Source organism: Aythya marila, assembly GCF_965140915.1.
Source record: "Aythya marila genome assembly, chromosome: 20".
In the NCBI taxonomy this organism is placed as follows: domain Eukaryota; kingdom Metazoa; phylum Chordata; class Aves; order Anseriformes; family Anatidae; genus Aythya; species Aythya marila.
In genome coordinates, this window is record NC_139061.1 from 5775774 (window position 1) to 5798281 (window position 22508).

Below are 22508 nucleotides of genomic sequence, written 5' to 3' on the forward strand. Positions count from 1 at the left end.
TCAGATTGCTTGCCAGCGTTAACGGGGTGAAACTAATAAAAAAAGTAGTTTTTAAAATGAGATAGCCTCTGCCTGGCACTGAGGCTGACAGGAGGAAACCACCTGAGGCACTAGGGCACGGCCAAGGGATTTTACACTGCTCTATTTGTAAGGTGTTTGTTTTTTTCAGACGCTGATTTCAGAGATTTAAACTGAATTTCTCGCAAAACAGGGATAATCGAGAGCAAGAAGCCAGTGCTCAATGCAGGTATCCCACTTCTTTGAGGTTTATGCAGAAAACCCACAACATTCGGGTCATTTACACAAACACAAGAGCCAGCAGCACTTAATTCCTGTGAGGGTAGAGCGTGATGCCAGCCGCTCGCATACCCACACGGGGCTCTGCCCAGCAGCAAGGGGCACAAAATGGCAGCCCCACCCTGACACCCCCAGCACGAGGCTCCCCACCTCTCAGGCCCCACCTCCACCACCCTACTGCTACATGCGGCCTGCGCCTTTAAATCCTCCCCGCCACGCCACGCCCACCCCTGCCGCCGGCCCCGCCCCCTGCCGCGCGGCTCTTCCGGCCGCGGCCCCGCCCCTTCCGCATCCCTTCCCTTAAGGCCGGTGAGGCGGCGGCGGTGGCGGCGGGGCCTGAGGGGGGCCTGAGGGGGGCCTGAGGGGGGCCTGAGGGGGGCCTGAGGGGGGCCTGAGGGGGGCCTGAGGGGGGCCTGAGGGGGGCCTGAGGGGGGCCTGAGGGGGGCCTGAGGGGGGCCTGAGGGGGGCCTGAGGGGGGCCTGAGGGGGGCCTGAGGGGGGCCTGAGGGGCACACAGCTTAGTCGAAGATAGTAAAAGCCCCCTCAGACTTGACTGCATGAGGTGTTTTGTGCTCTGTATGGGCCCTATGGGGGGGATAAAGTGCTGCTTTTGGTGGTCAGGGGTGTTTAAGTGAGTCTGGTGTGTAATGGTGCAAAAGGGAGAACTTGAGAATTCAGCAGGTGTCAGTAGTGGTTAGCAATGCATAGCCAGCTGAGAGAGAAACAGGTAATTAGTATCCAGCAGTTCTAGTACTGGTTCAAACCTTTTAATGTCCTCCATTAACTTGCTTGTGATTCTTGTAAGGGTGGTGCAGAAAGCCATCCTTATTGAAACGAAGCTAATAAAGTAGTGGAGTACAGTTCTTTACAGGAATGAACTCACTCAAAATGATTATGGTTGTTGTAGGTGAGGCAGCTTTTGGCTATCTCATGGAATTTGAAGAACTTTATTACTATAAGTTTAGTTAACAAAAAGTCATGAGGTATGCACAAGCAAATGACTTTCTGAGCAGCAGTTACAGACTGCTTTCTGCTTGGGTTAACTCTAGGTATACACCAACCTCATGAACTCTTCCAGCAAAAACAGCTGCTGAAGTATGAGTTAAGTTCATAATTTCCATGGCTACGCATTTCTTTCTCAAGTATGTAGCAGTCAGCATGATTCAAAGGAATTTGCTGTTGCTTTGGAACTAGTTTTTTTTTTTTCTTGTTAAAATAACATGTTTGCTTGCTTGTTGCCAGGCACTGGATGACCGTAACCAAACAATGTCTGTACCACGTGGAGCTGTCCATGCAAAATGGATAGTAGGGAAAGTCATAGGAACCAAAATGCAGAAGACTGCCAAAGTGAGAGTGACAAGGCTCGTGCTAGATCCTTACTTACTAAAGGTAAAAGCTGGTTAACAACTTGTCTTGCCCTGTGATTATTGTACTGTATAGAAGAATGTTTTGTTAATATGACTCCTGGAGCTTTTAATCTCTTTAAGGGACTTGCATAATGATTTGTCTATGAAGTTGACTACAAAGGGTGACAAGCAGAGAGCAGTGTGTTCTGTCAGGTTATTTCCCATTCAGCTCATCTGCTAAATGCTTTCTTGAAGTACTTTATCTGTGTTCGGAATGCAGGTTTTCCTGGTTCACACTTAAGTTTATTTTTTTACTGTTGATTTGGAATATGCTTTGTTTTTAAACTTGATATTAGTCACTTTTCCAATAGATCCTGTAGTAATTTTTTGTATATATAATTATAAGCATATTTAATATTTGTATATGATGTGCTATAAGAGCTTTTCTTTGTGTCACTGCATTTCAAATAGGGAGGTTAAAATTAGAATTTATTTATATGGGGAAACCTGTGGTATATGTAGGTGTTGTATTTGGTGACCAGAAGGTAAGATTTGAATTAGGCAATGGGTCTTGAGTCCAATATTGCAATCCAATGTTCTTATCCTGTAGAAGAATATGTTGACTTCTTAAGCTTCTGAATTCTGCAAAATATATATTGAATTTTTATATGGGAAAAGTGAATTGAGTAAGAACTTAATTCCGTGGCTGATTGTTTTTTAGAAATACTAGGGTGTATAAGAATTAATATCAGGTCTTGAAGTACAGACTGAACAGGAAAGTTGTTGAGCTTGGAAGAACTGAGGCAGCTGTCTTGTTGCAGCAATTGTTGAGTATCTTAAAGAGAAGAAAAGCTCACAGAACTAGAGAGAGGCTGGTGGAAAGTGGTGATCTTAAGACAAGGAACCTAGTTATGTGAAGAACTTATTATATTTATATTTGTGTATTGGCTATGACCACTTTTTTGTAGTTGGCTTTTTCCCTATCTCCTTTTCCCGAAGTTCAGTGGGTGATCACATCCTAACCAGGGAGTATGGGAAGGTTATACTGAGCCACCTTTGGGAAATAGTGTGCACAGTTGCATTTCTGAATGCATTCTGAACTCAATATTGAGAAAAATTTCACAAGACTTTGCTTCTTAGTGAAATCTATTTCATCTTGTATTGAATAAATTTATCAATTGCTCTGTCTTGAAACCTAATGCCAAGACTTACTCTTTTCCTTCCACAGTTCTTTAACAAGCGGAAAACCTATTTTGCCCATGACCCGTTGCAGCAGTGTGTTGTTGGAGACATTGTTCTTCTAAAAGCTTTGCCTGAGCGGAGGAGCAAACATGTGAAACACGAACTGGCTGAAATTGTTTTCAAGGTTGGAAATGTCATAGATCCGATAACAGGAAAGCCCTGTGCAGGAACCAGATTCCTTGAAAACCTGTCAGATTCAGAAAATCTGACAGAGGCAGATACAAACTATTTAAGTGAAAAACTCCAGGAACTTAAAGTTTGTTCATCAGACAAATAGCGGAGAGAATATTTAAATGGGTCTTTTCAGCTCATCTCTGTCAGGGATGTTTGGGGCCCTGTTGCTTTATGTTAATTGTTTCAGTGAAATTTGTAGTCAAAATAAATAGTAAACATAGTTGCTTCTAGTAACATATGTTACAGATTAAAAATTTGAGGTGCCTCTCAAATGAAAATATGGAAAATGTGAATTGTTATACTTCTTGTTGCATGTAGTTTTGCCCAAAGTCTTGGCAGTTTCAGAAAGCCAGCTGTTCACTTGGAATGACCCTTTTGTACTGAGACAAAATAATTGTTTAAGTTTGGTGGGAGGGTCATTATATTACTTGATTGTTCTGTCTTTCAGGCAATCTTTTGTGGCTTGTAGGCTTACTTAAACTAATTCTATTAAAGTGTTTGAAAGGAAGTATAGAAACTTAAAACAGCTACCTGCATGTGTCCTTATTTACTCTTGTTCATACCACACTGTGTTATCTTCTAACAAAAATCCAACCATGTGCCATTATAATGCTGGTCAAGTGAGAATATTAACTTCAGGGAGCTTAGTAGAGTTGGTTTTGTAACCTGTCCAAAGAGTATGTAGTTTTGGGAGAGATGGACCTCTATGAAATGCCAGCATGAGGTAGAAGCTGATGGGATGACAAAGCCAAAAGAGGTAAAGGTGTTTTGATTTAATCTTATTGGAAAAGATAATTTTAAAAATGAACTTTGGGAGAGTTACTGATACTGATTTGCTGAATACTTTAATATGAAACTAAAAGCCCATAGAGGTTAAAGATTAAAGATCACTTTATTCTGCTAAGGAAACTTCTGTGGATCTTGTGTCCTGTCTTCCAGAACACAGAGCTAAGTGTGCGGCAGTTACAGCAGCCCTCTGTTGCTGTAAAGGGGTGTCTGCATCAAAACACTTCTTAAGATTAGAAGCTAAACAAGGTATTTCTGAGCTAAGTTCCTTTGACTTACACTTTTTTTTTTTTTTTACAAACTCAGGTAACCTATGCTAGTAAGCTATCAGCTGTTCTATTTCATTAATAGAATAAATCACTTGCCCTTTAATTTCAAGTTTTCAGTTTCTTCTACCTGCATAAGTCTATTTCAGCTGCTCCCAAGCTGCTAACGAAGTCTGAATTCAGTGAGTGATTTGGGTTGGGAGGAATAAGAAACTGAAATTTACTTCAGTACTTCAGAACAGCTATTCTTCGGATGGTAGACTGACAGTCCTCAAGTACCACGTTGTATCTTGGATCAGTAAGGTGGGATGCCAAGACACCTTGATTCAAACTTGTCTATGAAAATGAACCAAAAATGTGGTCCCTCAGTTTGAGGAAATGTTTATTAATATTGGCTGTAGGTTATTCTTGATCTGTTTGTTGAAGTGGCTAAAGCTTATGTAAATTAGTAATTGTAGCTGGCTAACTGCGGCCCTTGTCTCAGTGGAAGGAAACCTGGGCTCGGATTCTTGCTCAAGTGAATATACAATGTGAAACTTCATCCCTAGCACAGACTGAAGGAAATCAGATGCAGGATAGAACATGGCTCTGGGTAGTAGAAGATACAATTCAATTGCATAACAGGAGGCAGTAAAGGAATTTTGACCTCTACTTGAGATAGGAAAGCTGTAAAAACCTGTACCTATAGAGAGTTTATAGTAAAGTTTTCTGTTTGGTTAACAAGTTGCAGCTGATTGTGGAAGTAAATCTTTCCCTGTATCTCCAGTGATTTTTCTTGAGTAGCTGTGTAAACGTAATTTTATGTAAAACTGATGCATCACACAAGATTATCAGCTTTGTGGCGTGCAGTTAAATTCTTGCTGGCTCAGGAGCATAACATTTTCAGATCAAAATATGATTAAATGTACCTAGTCTGAAATCTTCTTTATTAAAAGATTGATGACAAGTTTAACCCAAATTGGTCTTTAAAGATGCACCACACTTGTACTTCACTGATGTTAAAGCACGTGGCATGTTCTAGTCCATCCAACATTCATGGTGTGCTGATATAAAAATTGCAAAATAAAAATAGAAGCTGCATAAACTTCATTTATATGTCCTATGTAGAAAGTAAGAATTTGTTCATTAACTTGCTCTGTTAATTGGCTAGTTGCTTTCAGAACCATCCTTTAAATATTTGCCTAATTTAGAGTTGATTCTTAATTTAAAGTTATTTGGAGACTTGATATTAGCACACACCACTGGTTTAGCTGAAGTAAGCACTACTGGAGCTGAAACGGTGCGAAGAAAATATTTTAACTGCATGTTGGCAAAAAATTTATTTGGAGAATAAGAAACTAGTTTTTGCATGTGATTGAAAAACTGTCTGGATTCTTTCTTAGTAAGTGGTTTTCATGGGGCATTACCCTACTTCTTGAGTGCATCCTTTACCTTGCCAAAACTTTCTGCAAGGTCAGGAATGAAAGCGATGAAGACAGGGGCTCTTGAGTGAGGTGGAGGAGACACCTCATGGGTTTCGGTGGTGACAGCTTGCAGTGGTAAGTGGTATTTTGGAGGGGATTTGTGTGCAAGGAAGCAGCCCTGGAAGGTAAGGGGCAAATGTAACCAGCATGGTGTGCCTGAGCAGTGATGCTTTGGTTGTATTTTAATGGGAAAAGAGGCAAATGGTTGTGGTTTAATGGAAAAAGAAGCAGCCTTCACTTTGGGGGGCTGAGGAGGGGCAGGGAGCTGCACCAGCACCGCCTCACCCCTCACTGAGGCAAGCCCGCAGCGGCCCTGCCCTTCTGCTACTCGGCGGGGGTGCCTTGAGCCCGACCCCCAAAAAAACCCCAAGGGGGGTCCCCAAAACCCCCCCTACTCAGCGCATGCGTGCCCGGAGCACCCCCGCGCCCCCCTTCGGCTGGCGCTAGAGCTGCAATTCCGCGGAGCCCCCCTAAAACCCCCCCCTGAGGCGGCCCGAGCAAGATGGCGGCGCGAGTGCTGCTGCGGCGGAGCCTGGCGGGAGCCAGCGCCCGGCCTCGCCTCTCGGCCGGCGGCGGCTTGGCCCTCAGGTGAGCCCCGAAAGGGGACAGGGGGAGCCCCGAAAAGGGCGAGGAAGGCGGTTATGGGGGGGGATGAAGGGGGAGAGGGCGCAGCCCGCTCGCCCTACACCGCGGAATCCCTTCCCTCCCTGCACCCGCCCCTCTCCTGACTGGAAATGGCGCCCCGCTCGCCCCGGCGGCTGAGGGGCTGTAGGGCGGGGAGTGCGGCCCGCTCGGGGGGGAGCCTCAAGGTCACGGGCAGCGAGGCAGCCCCCGCGGGGGGCTCACGGCTGTGTCGTGGCTCAAACCTCACCGACATCACCGCCGAGGTGTGCGGACAGCCGGCACCCCAGTGTCACCCCCGTGGTGGGGTGCGCAGCCAGCCCACACGCTGGGGTGGCTGGTTCAGGGGTGCCTGGGCATCCCACACCCCAATATTGCTCAGGGTGTAAAGCTGCTGCGCATCCCTCTTGCACCAGGCTGCAGGGTGTGTGGCCCTTCTGCAGGATGTGTTTTGGGGGGCACAGCCACGCGTGGTGCTGGCCCTTGGGGTCACGGTGCGCTGCCACCCCATGCTTGCAGTGTCACGGTGCACAGCTGACCCCATAACACAACACCCACATGTCCCCAAGCGTCAGCGTGTGTGGCTGCTCACAACACTGGCACCCTAATTACATGATGCACAGTGGCACATGTATGTACCCTGTGGGTATCGGGGCACACAGATTCCTTGTTTCTCATAGGAGCTGGGCTATGTGTACCCATACAGCCCCCTGGTGTAAGGACACGCACACCCATTGGTTTTGGGGTGTGTTTGCACATCCACCCACGTCTGGTGTGTGAAGGGTCAGGCATGTGCATATCTGTGGGGTGACAAGGGTGCAGGCACACAATGCTCAGACACACATCCCTTGGGTATAGGAAACAGCCACACATGGTCCCAAAGTCTTGGAGACAGCCACCCAAGCTGGGAAGGATCTACACCTAATTTTTCCTCCTGAGGCAGGGGAAGTTCCTGTCTCAGGCCTGAGCCTGAGAAGCAGCCCCTGTGCAAGACTAAATGCATCAGCTCTGCAAACAGCTTTTTGAACCAGGAAGGGGGAGAGCTGTGGAGAACGTGTATTGTGAAATTTTATGTGCGTGGGTTACGTTTTTTAAAAAGAATTTCAAATAAACTTTGACATCTGTCTAGACCACAAATCAAAACCTGTCAATTATAGACAAGCTGTTTTTCTTTCTCTTCCAGGCAAACATTGATTACTCCAAAATCTAAATATTTGACCTGTTACCTCCCACTCTACCCAGTTTATATTGTGTACTAAAGCAAAAGTTAGGGGGGATGGAAACATTTTCACCAGCACTGTTCATATAATATGAGCAAGCTATTCAGTGTTCTCCTTTTGTGTTCACGGCCCGATCTTTGTAGCAAGAAATCTGAAACCATAAATAACATTCGTGCGATAAGCACTTGCTAGCAAAGTCAAGCAGTGCCTTAAAAGTTCACATGAAAACTCTCTTTAATACATATTGCTCCCTGAAAAACTTGAAAGAAGAAAAGTGAAGTGTGATTGGAATTCCATATAGTGTCTACACTCATTCTATGCATTTCCTCACAATTTCATTAGTGATGTTTAGGTGATTTGGATCCAATGTCCATTTTACTTGGAACAGTTTTATAATACTGTGGAGCGTAACGCTAAGAAGTTAGTTACAAGTAGATCTTTTGGATGGTGGATTAGTTTTGAACTAATATGTGGTTGATGCTCACAGCTGGCAGGTTGAAGTCATGAATTTAGTCCCTCGCTCTTCTAGAGGTAGTTTGGGGTGCAGGTGGCCCAAACGAGTGAAGCAGTGATCGCATCAGGGCTGCTTGGTTTGTCAGGGCCTAGACTGGCACCAGTACTGCAGCACTTCTCGAGGGATCTGGTGATTAAAAATACAGCTTTAGCATCTCAGATTGGTACACTGGATGTCAGTTTTAATAAACTTAGATGTTACTATCCTTAATTGTAAGTGAAGTGTGTATTTAGATAGCTAGTTGTGATTTGCTAGTCACTGTTGATGAGGAATTTTGCAATTTCTGAGTAGAAGACTTCATACAAAGTATTAACTCATTTCATCCTTGTATAGAAGATGAAACTACCTCCAGTTTTAGGTGCAGTTTTACACTGAAGTAATAAGATTCTCCTAATACCAAGGGAATTTGCTCGTCAGTATTAACCCCATAACTCCAGCTTACTGTGGCTGCTAATAAAGCAGCCAACAAAGCAACATGATTACACATTTCCTTCAAAAAATGCTGCAAACAATAATCCTCACAGAAGAGCTCTCTAAATACGTTTGCTAACTCCATTTAATAACTAGGGGAGGAAAATAGGGTAGTGCACAGATCTCCCTGGGATAAAAGAATGAGCACTGCAGGACTGCCATGGACTTCTGTCTCCTGGAGCCCTATTTGCTGTCCAGGAGCTGTAAAAACATGCATTTATTAGGTGGGCTTTACCCCCTCTCCAATTTGACATCAGCTGGGTCAGAATATGTTCCTGTGGCACCTGATGTAGCTGTAACCACACAACTGTGCAGTCGCCTGTGCCTCTCTCCTCGCCCAGCAGAGACCAGAGGTCTGTCTGTCCCTGGGCAACTGCACACCCCTTGTTTTGGCAGCAGCCCTATCATGAAATGCCCTTTTCAATGCTTGTATGCAGAATGACGGCTTAATTTGCTGCACAGGAATGCGTTTCTGTGTTTGTTGGGTCAAAAAAGCACCATTTTCAAGAAATACAATCAAATACTTACTGATTACTTCTTGATATCAAAGGTCATTTCAGCTGAGGTTGTTCTTATTTCTTTTCCTTTCCTCCATTCTACTTCCACAGGGCATCCCAGTTCGTTAGCTTACTTTCAGACATTGGGACATCGGACATTTCAGACATCACTAAAAGGATGATTGTTGAAAAACACTGCTAGTGTGAATTGGTTTTGTGTAATACAGACTAGCATGTTCATAGAGTTTTTCCCAAAAGAAGTTGAGATTTTCTTCCCTAATTTTTTGTCTTTGAACAATTGTCAAAGAGTTTTGGTACTGGAAGGCAGCTTTATATCTGAAGATTGAAACCAATCATCTGTGTCTCCTAGTCAGTAATTCAGGGTCAGAAGTTGACTTCCGAAACAGGAAAAGGTTTAAATTTTCACCTGTGGTGCCACTTGTTTAGTGTTGCAGATAAATAGTTCGGTATTTCAGCAGAAGCCCTGTATCAAAAAAGAAAGAAACTAAAGGAAGTGCTTATGAGAAAGAAGATACAACATTTTAACTTGGGTTCCCCTTCCACCCATTATAGAGGAGCAGTTAAGTACAACAGATGCATTAGTTAACTTTTCAGAGCTATATTTAAGCAAACATAGGAGCATATGGCACTCACTTTCCTATTTACACCGTGCAAATCTTTCCTTATGCACTTTTTGCTCTTTTTCACTCCTGTCTGTGTACATCAGGACAGACCCAGCCTTCTCGGGCAAAGACAATTAAAAAGAAGATAAATAGGCAGTTAAAGCAGCCATGCACCCATTCCCTGCCATGCTTTACAAAATAGATGAGTGGATAGCTCATGGTTGACTGTTCAGCTCTAAGTCACATAAAATGGTTTGTGAGAGAACTGCCTTTACCTTGCTAGTGAGTGGCTCAGTGGAAAGATTTAGGAACAGCCCTGGCTGGAACTATGTTATGAGTTTGTATTAAATTTGATTGTGCCTGTCTTCCCTGCATTATGGCTATTTTCAAGACACGCTCGGTGACGGTGTAATGTCCTTGTTAATATGCAGGGGACTGGTATCTTCAGCTAGCAGACCTCGTGAAGACAGCTGGTTAAAATCGCTATTTGTTCGCAAAGTCGACCCGAGGAAGGATGCTCACTCCAACCTTCTAGCCAAAAGGGAGACCAGCAGTCTGTATAAACTACAGAGTGAGTGATATTTCTATATTTAACATTACTGTTCCTTTGTTCCATTCCTGCATTTCTCATCTAATGTTGTTGTTTCAGTTCACAATGTAAAACCAGAATGTCTAGACGCCTACAACAAGCTTTGGTAAGTGTGCACGTTATGTTTTCACATTTTAGTCTTGTTGATTTGGTCACAAGCTGTTCTGAAAATTGGCAAATACGATAATTATTTTTAGAGGGGAGGTGGACAAATTCTGCATTTACTTTCAGGGTGAATAGATCATACTATTTTTGGAGAAAGCTAGCAAAAGGTACTTGACTCAGCTCACCCCCTGTCTTCCCCTGTGGAGGAATCATTTTCCTGAGCTGCCACTTAGGGTGATCCCTGTTGTGAAACCAGAGGTGAAGTTTGTTGGAATAGCTCACTCCCCTCCCTTGAGTGTCTAACTTACCGTTGCTGGTCCACGTGAGCAGATCCTGGTATGGTAGCATGCCCCCAACTCCAAATGCCACGTAGGAATTGTTTGAGGGTGGTTATTGTCTGTATACAGGAACGAGAGGGATAGAGCGCTGGTAAGTAAAGCTGCATGCCAGTTTTCAATTAAAGTGTAACTTTGAGGAGATTTTAAAAATGTGGGGTTTGATTTTCCCTCAGTTCATTTGTGTCTTTATTCTGCAAAGTTACATTACTGAGATCTACTCTTAAAGAGCTGCACAAATCCTTGGATAGGACCTTTGCATTGGGATGATATCCTCCAAAGAGAGCAGTGATATTGTGGGTTTTCCAAAAAGCTACAGTTTTATAAAATGCATGAATGGCAACATGTTAAATTTACCATTTTAAAGATGAAATTAGACAAATATTAGTCTTGTTCTGCCTACACAATGACTCCACTGGAGCCAGAACAGCTGCCTTTTTAAAGAACTGAATGTTTAAATTTGGGAACGTAGTGAGCCTCACATATTTGGAACCAGCAGGGCTTTCTCACTGACAGTGATCATGTTGTCAGTTAAATAAAACATTCTCAGGACAATGGTACCCTACAGCAATCGATTTTTTAAGGCTGGTGCATTAGCTGAGACATCAGCTGGGCTGGAGGGTGAGGAAGTTCACAACTCCTAATTTATGTCCTCAACTCTGTTACGGGTTCATTGCACATCCATAAGTAGGTTGTCCAACATATCCGTGTTCAGCTTTGAAATGGGGCTCGATAACCCAAACCTATTTTCCTCGCTATACAAATATACAAATCCACTAGAATAACTTCCAAACTTAAGGTATTTTTAACCTTTTTGTTTAAAAAATGTATATACAGAGAAGCACAATTAGCATTCAGCCATCTTTCTGTTTAAAAGCTTAATATAAACATGTCCAATTATATGAGACCAGGAACCACTTCTCCGCACTCATGAGCTACCTAAATGTTGAGTGAAAGCAGAGGCTTTTATTTTCAAGGAAAGAGACAATAGCAAAGAAAGAAACTGCTGACGACAGTCAGATGAAGTATGTGGGGGTTGGATTTATTCTTTCCAAACCAAAGATAGTTTAAGTATTCAAGGAAAGGAGAAAACTTGAGAATGGAGTAGTAAAAAACAATGAAAGAACTTCTGATCTTCTTTCCTTCCTTAATTAAACATGAGCAAGTAAAATCATTTTTTTCTGTATGAAATCGGAATGAGAATTAGTAATCATGTATTCATAAAGAAATAATGTAACAAAGACAATTATGAGAGTATTTCATGAATCACTGTGGTTGAGGACCCCTTCTGAAGAACTAGGGAAGTTTTTTAAAGTGAAAAAGACAGTGTTCAAGTCTATGAATTATACGGTATTCTGTATTTTTGATATAATTCACAACAAAATATATTTTAGGACCATTGTAGTTAACATTCCTGTTTAAAGCTGCCTTTCTAGGATCTCGTTATGCTTTGTAGAAGCACTGATGGTGACTGAAAATATCCTTGGAGAGTCTTTCTATCATGTTACTTCCACTATGTAATAAGAAATAATTGAGATACAAATTAGTAATGAGATTCACTCTAGGTCAGCTAGAAAGTCAGTGGTAGAACCAAGAGGAAGACTCTCATATTCTGACTGTCAGTATAAGACAAACCTGCTTGCTAGTATTTGATACCATGCAGAGACATTGCCCATGAATCAAACTGGGTAAGAGCAGTAATTATTCAGGGAAAAATATTAAAAAGCAAAGTTCATCCAGACCAATAGAGTTGTTCATCAAAGTTCAGTATGACAAAAGCTGATTTAACCAAGTTAGCTATCAGTAAAACTTAATTTCCTTATGCTAATGTTGGTCACATTTTAACATTTGAAAAAATACTACTGATACTGGAAAAAAAATCAAACAAATTTTGTGTTAGATGTTTTTTCTAGGCAGTTTCACAGTATTTTAAAGGATAAGTGCTTTAAAGGATAAGTTGCCTCAGACTAGACCTACTTTCTGAAATCCTAGATGGCAATAAGTCTGTGTTCTATGAAACCCAGTTCTCATTTGATCAAACAAAATACTTGTTTTTATTCATTCAGGTCAACCGAATTAAAATTTTGTACGTGGTACAGGAGAAAGACTGTCCTTGCCTATTATTGTGTGTTCTACCTCTCTTGATAAAGAAACCATTTCCCCAAAGCAAACCACCCATGTAGCTAGGCTGCGTTTCCTGTAAGTGAGACATCTGATGTTTATTTTCCTGATGTGTTGGATAACCTGTTAGGTGATAATCACATCATTCATTGCATCCCAAGAATCCTACCATGCTGTGCATTTGTCTTACAGACTAAGAAATGGTAACACTTACCTTAATTTTATGTAGTGTGGTAGCTATCTTTCCCCTTGTGTAGCAGATTCTTGTATTTCAGCTTTCTCTTCTGAAACGTAGAGCTTGTGATTTTTCGTACCATAATGATAAACGCGGGGTGATTTGTTATACATATCAACTGTAGCCTCCCTGAAGGAAATGCAACACAGTGTCTGTATTCCTTGTTTTCAAGTCAAGAGGTGCTGCCAAAGATTCATGAAGAAAAACACTACCCATGTGCACTGGTGGGGACTTGGAACACGTGGTACGGAGAGCAAGATCAGGCTGGTAGGAGATAGAAGTACAACAGAACGTAAAACCATACAAGTGAAACGTGTGCTTGGCAGGTTTCTTCTCTTTAAATCATCTCTGTTGTTAGTAAACCTATGCAGCGAGGATGTGTGTGCATCAGTTACGGTAGTCATTAACATTTACAGTGCTTGCTTTTTGTCTTGCTGAGTTTGACAGTGAAGCTTTAATTCCTAAAATTTGTCCTATTGTTAATCCTTTCCTGTCTTCCAGGGGGTAGATTAACAGTTTGGGGAAATCCTTGTAAAATTTGTTCCAGTAATATTTTGCAGGCACGGGTTGTGTTCCTGAATGCTTAAGCCAAAGGCTCACAAAGGCAGAGTTGAACTTGTATTGGCCAGTATAAAAGCTTTACTCAGACTTTCATACTGTAACTGCTGTATGATAATGAAATGCAAATCATTCATGCCATCTGAAAAAAGGATTGCATTGTAAGCTCACAATAAGCTCAGCCTTTACTGGAAGAAAGTATAAATATTTCTGTTCATATTCGTATAAAGATACCACCTAACACAGATAGAAAATATATTGAACTACTAATTACTGAAGAGCTGCAACAGAGGTAACTGCAAAGAGTCTCATGCAGAAAAAAAAAAAAAAAAAAAAACGAAAAATTTCCTGGGCTCTGGGAAATTGAAGGAATGGGAAGCCACAAATACAAAGTGGTGTGCTGATACTTCTTAGGTCATAGAAGCTCCATGGTTAGAGCTGTGCTAGTATCAATTTACACTCCTTCATTATTGAAGAATTATTGAAGAATATGCTCATGTACTCATCAGTAATTTTCCAGCATTTACAGCATATTGCAATATTGGCACTGCACAAATGTGAGGAAGTAGCAGTAGATAAAGCAAACAATGTCTGAGAAACAATTCTTAAAAGTTGAAGGGAAATTGGAGAATGAAGATGATTGAAATGAGTGTCTTAACCAAGTCTCATTCATTGTTGTTTTTTAATATATTAACACAGACTGTATCTGTAATTGCATCCATAGCCTGGCTTGAAAATGTTACTGCAGCAGTTCTAGCAGTCTAGTAAAGCAGATTATGGGGTTTTGACTTGTTCAGTACTTGTGCCCAGGCGGTCTTAATACCAGCTGGATATATCAAATTGCCCTGGGGACTAGACAATAGAAGCAGGCACACTGGATGAATCTGCTATCATAGTGAAGTGCCTTACATTAGCCTCTAGATCACTCTTCTGGGAAAGGCCCAGGACTTATATATAGGAGAGGAAACAGCTTTTGGGACTCTTTGAGGTGAAATATTGTTGCCTTGCTATAGTAAGTGTTTGTAAATAAATCTAGTAATGATTTATTAAAGCCATATGTTGTGATTAATTAAAGAAAGAATGCTTTGAAAAGACTAACAAATGCAAATACCTGTTCTGAAGTTGTTTCTGTGGGGAAAATCCTACCAAATATTCTAGCACGTTTAGATATCTTCTGGTATGCTTTTTTAATCTAATGTTTACCACAAAAATAACATTTCCATCATTTTTCATCCTACTGAAAGTGTCTCATGCTCTTTTTCCTCAAGTAACTTGCTGAAATAAGAAGTCCACCAATCTGTTGTTCTTAGGTGAAATTGGTATAAAACATGTTTCTGGAATTAAATCAGCCTGTTAAATTGAATTTCAATTTAAATTACAGTCACATAAAGTCATCACATTTTACTAGCATGGCAACAAAAAACTTCTTTAAATAATCTTCCTGTTATGCTCAGAGTAGATTGTAGAATTTTCTGAAAGAACCCCTTTCAAAAAAAACAGATGATCCTATTATTCTTAAACCGTTCAATTGTGTAGTGCTTTCTTTAATGAAAATCTTTTAAACCAGTTACATGACTTCTGTTTTCTTATAATTTTGTTGTATGAAGAGCATTTTATACTGTGATATTCCATAAGCTTTGCAGCTTACATGCAACATCCATGAAAAAACTTCCTTTTTTTCTGTTTCAGTTCATCTGTGGAGGTATGAAGGAGGCTATCCAGCTCTCAATGAGGTCATGAGTAAACTCCGTCAAAATAAGGTAAAACGCATGGATTTGTTAGAAATGGTTAATAGAAGAGAACATAGAATGGTCAGAGCCAAACAGCACTCACTTAGATACCTGCTTTTACTTCTTTATGTCATCACTGTCTGTACAGCCTTAGAAAAAGCTTTAGAAGAGTGTTTATTCTCAGATTCAGAAATACTGACTCTTAATACCTGAATACTTTATGAAACACTTCAAGATTCTCAGGTGCTCTGTAAATACGCCAGTTGAAGTTTTCAAAGATGCCAGGGGAGTTTAGATGCCAGTACAATTTAAATGATTTCAATGCACAGAACTCCAAGATAGCATTGAAAAATCTAAACTGCTGTATGGTTTACTGCTTTTTGTTGTTGAAACATAATATACAGCTTGATAATGATCATATTGTTTTTAAGGAATTCACGGAGTTTCGCAAAGAAAGAGGTAACATGCTTCTCTCTCGCAAGAATCAGCTATTGTTGGAGTTTAGTTTCTGGAATGAACCTGTTCCCAGAGAGGGGCCTAATATTTATGAACTGAGATCCTATCAACTTAGAGTAAGTTTCAATTTTTCTTTTTATTTTTTTTTTAAGCTATATGCTGTTGTAAAATGTTCAAAGCATGTTTATACAATGTAGATGGAAAACAGACCTCTTCTTAAAAATCTGGTTTTTATCAAAGCTGATGGCTGAGTCATTGTTGCTTTCAAAGTGTGGGGTCCAGAATTAAGGCAAGCTCCAACAAGATACTAATGTCTTCTATGAAGGGCTGAAAATCCTGTGTTTTAATTTGAGGGAAGCTTCTGGAAAATTACTTAAGAAGTAATATAGTAAGTAAACAGAGTAATTACAGATGATTATAATATGCTTATCACTTCAAGGAAGAGATTTTGTTAATAAATAGTGTTTTCCATATATAAATGTTGTGAAAACTGTCTAAATATTGCAGCTTTCTTTAAACTACAGTTTTAACAGCCTGTTTTGTTTTTGTAGCCCGGAACAATGATTGAGTGGGGAAATTACTGGTAAGTATTGCCATAGCACTTTTGTTTTCCTCCTTGAGAGATGTGTGTTTAAAAGTTATGAAGTGGAGGTGGCAGAATGATACCAAAACATTTCAGTCACCCAGTTAATGGTTTGCTTCTGTTCTTAGGCAACTTGTAAAATAGTTCTTTGACCCTCAATTTATCCTTTGAGGAAAGAAAGAGGAATTCTGTGTGCAAACAACTCTGTGGGCTCCGTGGTCTGGCTTTCCTTCACATAACCCTTTTAGCTTGATATCATATAGCAGAAATAATTTATTTTTAGTAGAAAGCACTGCTCAGTGAAGGGAGGCCGTTAACTCCTTAACACTGTGTTGATGTTTCACAACTTCAGCACCACTAGTAGTTGTCTTATTTTTAGTTTAAATGGCCTAAGTCTTGGCTTTTCTAATCTTAAAAAAAATTGCTTCTTGAAAACCTGTTGAGCAGCACATTTATATTTTAATATATAGGTTATAAAAGCATTTGAGACAGTCTCCTTTTACGATCTTGTCTCTCTGATTTTGTCTTACTTAACACCAGTGTACGTTTCTTCCAGTTTACATTCACTAAGTCCATGCAGTTCTTATGGTTGATAGTTAAATAATGTGGAGTATTTTCAATTATTTTGACAAAGGTGAGGACTTGGACTTTTAGACATGTTGTCATCAATATAATTTTTTTAATTACAGTAATTTTCCAGTAATTTACTTTTTATGAGATAGGCATATCTACAATGGTATCCAATGTGGTTTATAACATGCAACAGATTTGTAGTTAAAAGAGATATTGATCTTACTCACACAATAAATCATGCAATGTTGCATAGTAGAGCTGCAAAACAAACGTCTATGTGAATAAAAAAGCTGGATTTCACAACCACAAAATCTGTGGTAAATGAGTGTGGCAAAGATGGTATGACTGAAACCCAAGGGTTTAGTTTTAGAATAACCTTCTATAAAAATATCCTGCCACTTTATACCATTCAGCAGTTATTATAATGGATCTAATTTTGAAAACAAAGACTGATTAATACACAGTGTAATAAAACCATAGGCCTCAAATTTTAACACATTCTAACAAGGCATATTTTAATTAGTACTGGAAAAAAATGTAGCTTTTTTTTTTTTTTTGTCATTTTTAATTGCTGAAGGGTACTGCAAATGTTTAAAATTTGGGCTTCCTTTCACATGTTCTTTCTTTTCAGTTACCATTTATTTCCTACTCAGTTCTGTTGTTCTTAAAGGCTCTTTTGGTCTTCTATAGGGCTCGTGCAATTCGTTTCCGACAGGATAATAATGAAGCAGTTGGAGGATTTTTCTCACAAATTGGACAGCTGTATATGGTTCATCACCTTTGGGGTAAACTTGTTTATGTTGGATGCTTCTTTCTCACTCAATCAGCCCCTAATAGACTGTTGACTTTGCCCAGGAGACAAAGTTTTTCCAAAAGGCAAAGGAATGTCTTACTGAGTTTTTTCTTTTACATTAACTGTGTTGATTTTCTATATTTTTATGTAGGGAACTTTACTTTTAAAAGAAACAAGCAGAAGTGAACATTTCATGCTTTGTTCTGTTTCCATCAGCAGTTTCTCATGGCTTTTTCTTATCTACTTGTTTGCTTTCAGTAATATAAACATGACAAGCCATGTCCTGCCATCTCTCTTCTCCATCCCCACTCATGCTGAAGTCAGATTTTTACAGTTTAGTTTCAAGCATCACACGTACCACATCTAAAAGAAGGAAAAGTCGAGCACTGATTTACATTACTACGTTACAGTGTTTTGGCTTATTTGTGTGTTTGTTAGTTTCCACCAATGCTTATGTGCTTTTTAAGGTAGGATTGTTTCGCATTCAAGAAACTAATTGTCTAATACTTATTTTAGAAAACATGCAGTGTTACCTTCAGATCTTGACAATTCAGAACACTCTATTTCAGCATTAGAAATCTGACACCACCCACGTAGAACAATACTCCATTGCATTATTTGCCTTACCTGTTTCTAAGACCTCTCTCCCCACCATGTTTAGGTTTCCTCATGCTGCCATTGATAGCCATGGTCACACTTAAAAACTTAAAATCAGCACACGTTAGTTTTTTTGGTACTGCATCTCTAATACTCTTTGACAATTTTTATAGAAGTACTTATGGTCAGAGGTGAATGTTTCACCAAACACCATTTGATGTCTGTTTGCCCACCACCACCCAAAGCACTCCAACCATGCAGTACTTACATGGTGTAGCATCTGCAGAGCATGTTTCTCTTTCTTCCCCAGTTCCTTCTGTTTGCGTTGGTTTGGGAGTTTTCCTTTTTGTGGAGAACACCTGATTTTTTCCTTCCTCATATTTGCAGTCTCCTAATTACGCCCTAGAATACATTTAAGGGAGCTATTTATATGTAGAAGGAAAAGGAGTTACTTCTAAGCTTTGTGCTTGTTTTCCTTCACTAGCCTACAAAGATCTGCAAACGAGAGAAGATATAAGGAATGCTGCATGGCATAAACCTGGCTGGGATGAACTAGTCTATTACACAGGTAACATATTAACCTCATTGGAATGCTGGAGGCAGACCTTTCTGCATGCCATCATTTTTATTCTTCAGTACGTTGTCATGATAAAAAGTATGGCATCTGTATTTTGAGTGCATCTGTGTGTCAGTTTTGCTACCATAAAGTAAAGGAGGGACATTTCACTAAGCTGTGAAGTGGGTTTTGAAACCAGTTGTACAAACTTGGAGACGCTGCATGATTCCTAAAACTTTCTGACATTAATCGACAATTTTCATGCAAACATCTCCCCTGTAGAGCAACAGATTACATTAAATACTGGAGCCTTGTTAAATACATTTCTTTAAAAGGGGAAATTAGACTTTGGAAATAGAAGCTAGGAGATCTTTGAGATCAAAGATAGCTTTCATAACAAAACTCATAAAAGTATGCTAACAATGTTAGATTTCAGTTTCATAGGATCTATTTCAAAGAAAGCATACCAGAAAAATATAAGGTAACTTTCATTATGGTGAAACGGAATAGAAATATTTGTCTTCAAAGGAGGAGACAGATTACATTGAAGAAAAATCACTCATTTCTCAAAACAGCTATGCTTCAGTTACAGGATTGTTGGTGGTTACTGATGTCTTTGACATGCACTTGCTAGGGGAGTAATTTGAAGACAATAATATCGGTTTAAACTGGTGCAGAACTGTTAATGATCTCTTAGTGAAATTAAACCTTGTCTCAATTTTTTTCAGTGCCCCTTATTCAGGAAATGGAGTCCAGAATCATGATACCGTTGAAGATTTCTCCACTTCAGTAAAGTCATTGATTTACTTGTGCCTACATAGATGAAGTGACAAGTATTTGTCTTAATTAATTTATGGTATACATTGTATATCATAGTCAGAAATATAAAAGTACTGTATTGAGCTTATAAAAGAGACCTCTTTTCTTCAGATTCTAATGACGTTTTGCTCTTAGGATTGTAACAGGAAAAAAAGAAATACAGGACTGTCATTAAAGGGTTGGTTAACTGTAAGAAAGTCCAAAGATACATACAGGTTCCTCTGCGAGACAGTTCCTGAGGTTAAATATGGCATACAGTATTTAATACGTCCTGCTGGATAGAAAATGCCCAGTGTTCAGTACCAGCAACAAAAGGGAGCAACAGTTGCTGTGGCCTTTGTGTAGCAATAAAATGACTGCAGGTTGAAAAAACACATAGGGGAGTTCTGAAGACAGGAGCTCTGAAACCCTTAGGCAGTTGTGATGTCTCTGTAACTCCGAAGTACACCTAGCTGTTGTAGCAGGACTGAAATCAGTAAGTAGCTCCAAATTTATAAATAGGCAGTTATTAATTGAGGATAATATTACCTGCCACGTGATAGATTATGGACAGAGAACAGGGCATTCTGTTTTGCAAGGACAGCGAAGCCTGTTGAAATTAACTACACATTTCTCTAAATACCTACATCTGGAATTAATTTTGTGAAATTATTTACAGCCATTTTTTTAGCGTGAACCACAGTTTTCAAAGAGATACTGACAAGACATTGTTGTCTGAACATTTTGCAGGGAAACAAGTTGAGTTAAGTACATTTTTGTCTACAAACAACTTGGAAGTCTAGGAAAAGGGGTTTTATTTAATAAGCAATCATGACTTCAGACATATGCTTGGTCAGGTGTTTCACTAACTGTACAGTAGGTACTTAATGTGTGAAACTGGCGCATGTTGAGTCAATAGGATTGGCAAAAAGCAGTGTACCATTATGTCCAGTTCTATTTTGGTTTCACTTTTAGACTAGAGTATATCAACACTTTTAGTGTCTGCGATGATGTGAACATCCTGTAAGTGAAAATAACATTCTCTCTTCAAAGTGGCTGCAAGAATCTGTGTGACATACAGAATGTACAATTCAGTTACTGAATGTCCAGTTTGTACATTTCAATGAGTTTTCAGGAAAAACATCAGTCAATAAAATCCTTTTAATTTTCACATAATACTGGCACCATATACGTATTGCACCATCTGTGTTTTCTCTCATCTTGCAGTGTTTACGATGAACCGTTTGAATAACTGCATAGAATATTTCAGCATGGTTAGGCAGCACTGGTTCCAGTTTCACTTCCCGGTGTCAGGGACAGCTTCCCAGTCTTCAGCTGTCCCTCTCCAAAATGAATTTACAGTATCTCCATTACATCCCATTTTGTTAAGTGTTTTAAGTGCTATGGTGATAAATCCAAAATATTTTTCTTTTTTCCTCCACACAATATGCTTATTTTTCAGGTGTGGTTTCTTCTTTTTCTCCCATGTAAAATACACTGCACTCTTACCCTCATCTTGAACAAAGTCAGCATTTGATCTGATTCTTGTCTGTTTTCATATTTTCCTTGTGTATGTTGTCAGCTGATTATGGGTTTTTACTGAGTAAACTTTTGTACTGTATTAGTTTAAAGTTCTCAGCTTGGCTTAGTTAATGGGCCATGTACATTATTTTAGCTGTTGCTTCTTGTAAATCAGTTATGTGATCAGTACTATCATTTGGTGTGTCCTTTTCCAGACTTTTGAGACTACTCTTTAGGTGCAAAAGGGGGAAAAAAAAGATAACATCAGCTTCCAGTCCTTGTTATTTCTCCTGGTATCCTGCTATATTTCTTGTTCCTAGAGAGTTCTCCTGGTAACTTGACCCTCATAACCAACCATCTCATCACAGACAAAAGGTGAAAAATATTCTCGGAGTTAAAGGATTTTGTGGGTTCTGTTTCAATCCGTGTTTCCAGCCTTCAGTCAGAAGCACTAGGAATTAAATACAGCTGGGCAAAACTCCTGTTATTTGAAGGCCCATGAAATTTTGGATTAATACAAATTCTAAGGAATAACTGGATGTTCTGCAGGGTGACGCCAGCTGTCACAAATCTCTTCAGTCTTTATATGCTACCTACGATCTAAATCCCAGGTATTGTTATAATGTATTTTTTATGTGCCTCCTGTCATTCTGAGCTACAAACTTGTGCTCTGTCCATCATCAGAGAGAGACTAGTTTGTGTTATTTTAGTTACAGATAACTGTGAGATAAGCTCACAAACCATAACACAGTCCATAGGTAATGGGGATCTTTTCTTACCATTGCTTGAGCCCTTTCTGAAGTTGGTTTTCTCCTGTTGTAAACATTGTTGTCTTTTCCTCTTAATTTCATGGCTGAGTTTGCCTCCTTCCTTTGACTAACAAAACATTAGCATTTCTTAGAGTAGAAATCATCAAGTTCAGAACTGAAGTTGCTTTCCAGTGGTTGGGAATAAAGAAACAATGCCTGGAAGGGTCTCAGGTAATTGCCAATTCCTGTTCCAGTTCAAAGCACTGTAATGAAGACACGAACTCAAGTTTTAGTTGTCCTGTAGTCTTTCTAGAAGGAGTGTAAATTGTTCTTTTAAAAAAATCCCCTCGTCCAAATTGAAAATGTATCTTAAAGCAACTCTGCCTCACTGAGTAATCACGTTAGAATAAAAAGCTTTATATGAAGCAATATGCTTCCCCATAGCTCTTAGTTAGAAGACACATGTGAAAACAAATTGGTTCTCTCTCTGATAACATGTACTGCTCTCCAGATTTAGCTCTGCTCTGATGGGATATGCTCAACTAAACCAGTGCCTTGGTTGTAATATTGAAAGTTTCCTCATGCTGCTTTATTCCCTTCTGTTTTTTTCCACTATTTTACAGTTGAAAGAGCTCAGCTACTCGCTAAAGTAACTAATCCGTTGGGTACCTCTTGGACCAGGAGGGAGGG

At 39.8% G+C, this 22508-nt stretch overlaps 2 protein-coding genes and 1 long non-coding RNA gene across 5 annotated transcripts; 2 read left to right on the plus strand and 1 right to left on the minus strand.

Moving 5' to 3' along the window:
- The first annotated feature begins 825 nt into the window (after window positions 1-825).
- Window positions 826-5476, plus strand: MRPS17 (mitochondrial ribosomal protein S17). Of its 3 annotated transcripts, XM_082776167.1 has the most exons (4): window positions 826-1023; window positions 1346-1438; window positions 1539-1685; window positions 2871-5476. In XM_082776167.1, exons 3-4 carry the CDS (start codon window positions 1563-1565, stop codon window positions 3159-3161), a joined length of 414 nt encoding a protein of 137 aa, XP_082632293.1. In that variant the 5' UTR covers window positions 826-1023; window positions 1346-1438; window positions 1539-1562; the 3' UTR covers window positions 3162-5476. The 3 variants fall into 3 exon arrangements, with proteins under 3 accessions (XP_082632293.1, XP_082632292.1, XP_082632291.1); XM_082776166.1 differs by having other exon boundaries at window positions 826-1438; XM_082776165.1 differs by lacking the exon at window positions 1346-1438.
- Window positions 5477-6032: 556 nt separating this feature from the next.
- On the plus strand, window positions 6033-20737 carry NIPSNAP2 (nipsnap homolog 2). The gene is made up of 10 exons (XM_082776164.1): window positions 6033-6161; window positions 9951-10090; window positions 10169-10214; window positions 13077-13171; window positions 15152-15222; window positions 15624-15764; window positions 16200-16231; window positions 17495-17589; window positions 18679-18762; window positions 19479-20737. The coding sequence occupies exons 1-10, from the start codon at window positions 6076-6078 to the stop codon at window positions 19541-19543; spliced, it is 855 nt and encodes a 284-aa protein (XP_082632290.1). The 5' UTR covers window positions 6033-6075; the 3' UTR covers window positions 19544-20737.
- Window positions 6790-18669, minus strand: LOC309885838. The gene is made up of 4 exons (XR_014318857.1): window positions 18463-18669; window positions 10522-13033; window positions 8928-9380; window positions 6790-8054 (listed from the first exon to the last, which is right to left on the minus strand). It is a non-coding gene; the product is annotated as an uncharacterized lncRNA (long non-coding RNA).
- Window positions 20738-22508: the final 1771 nt, after the last annotated feature.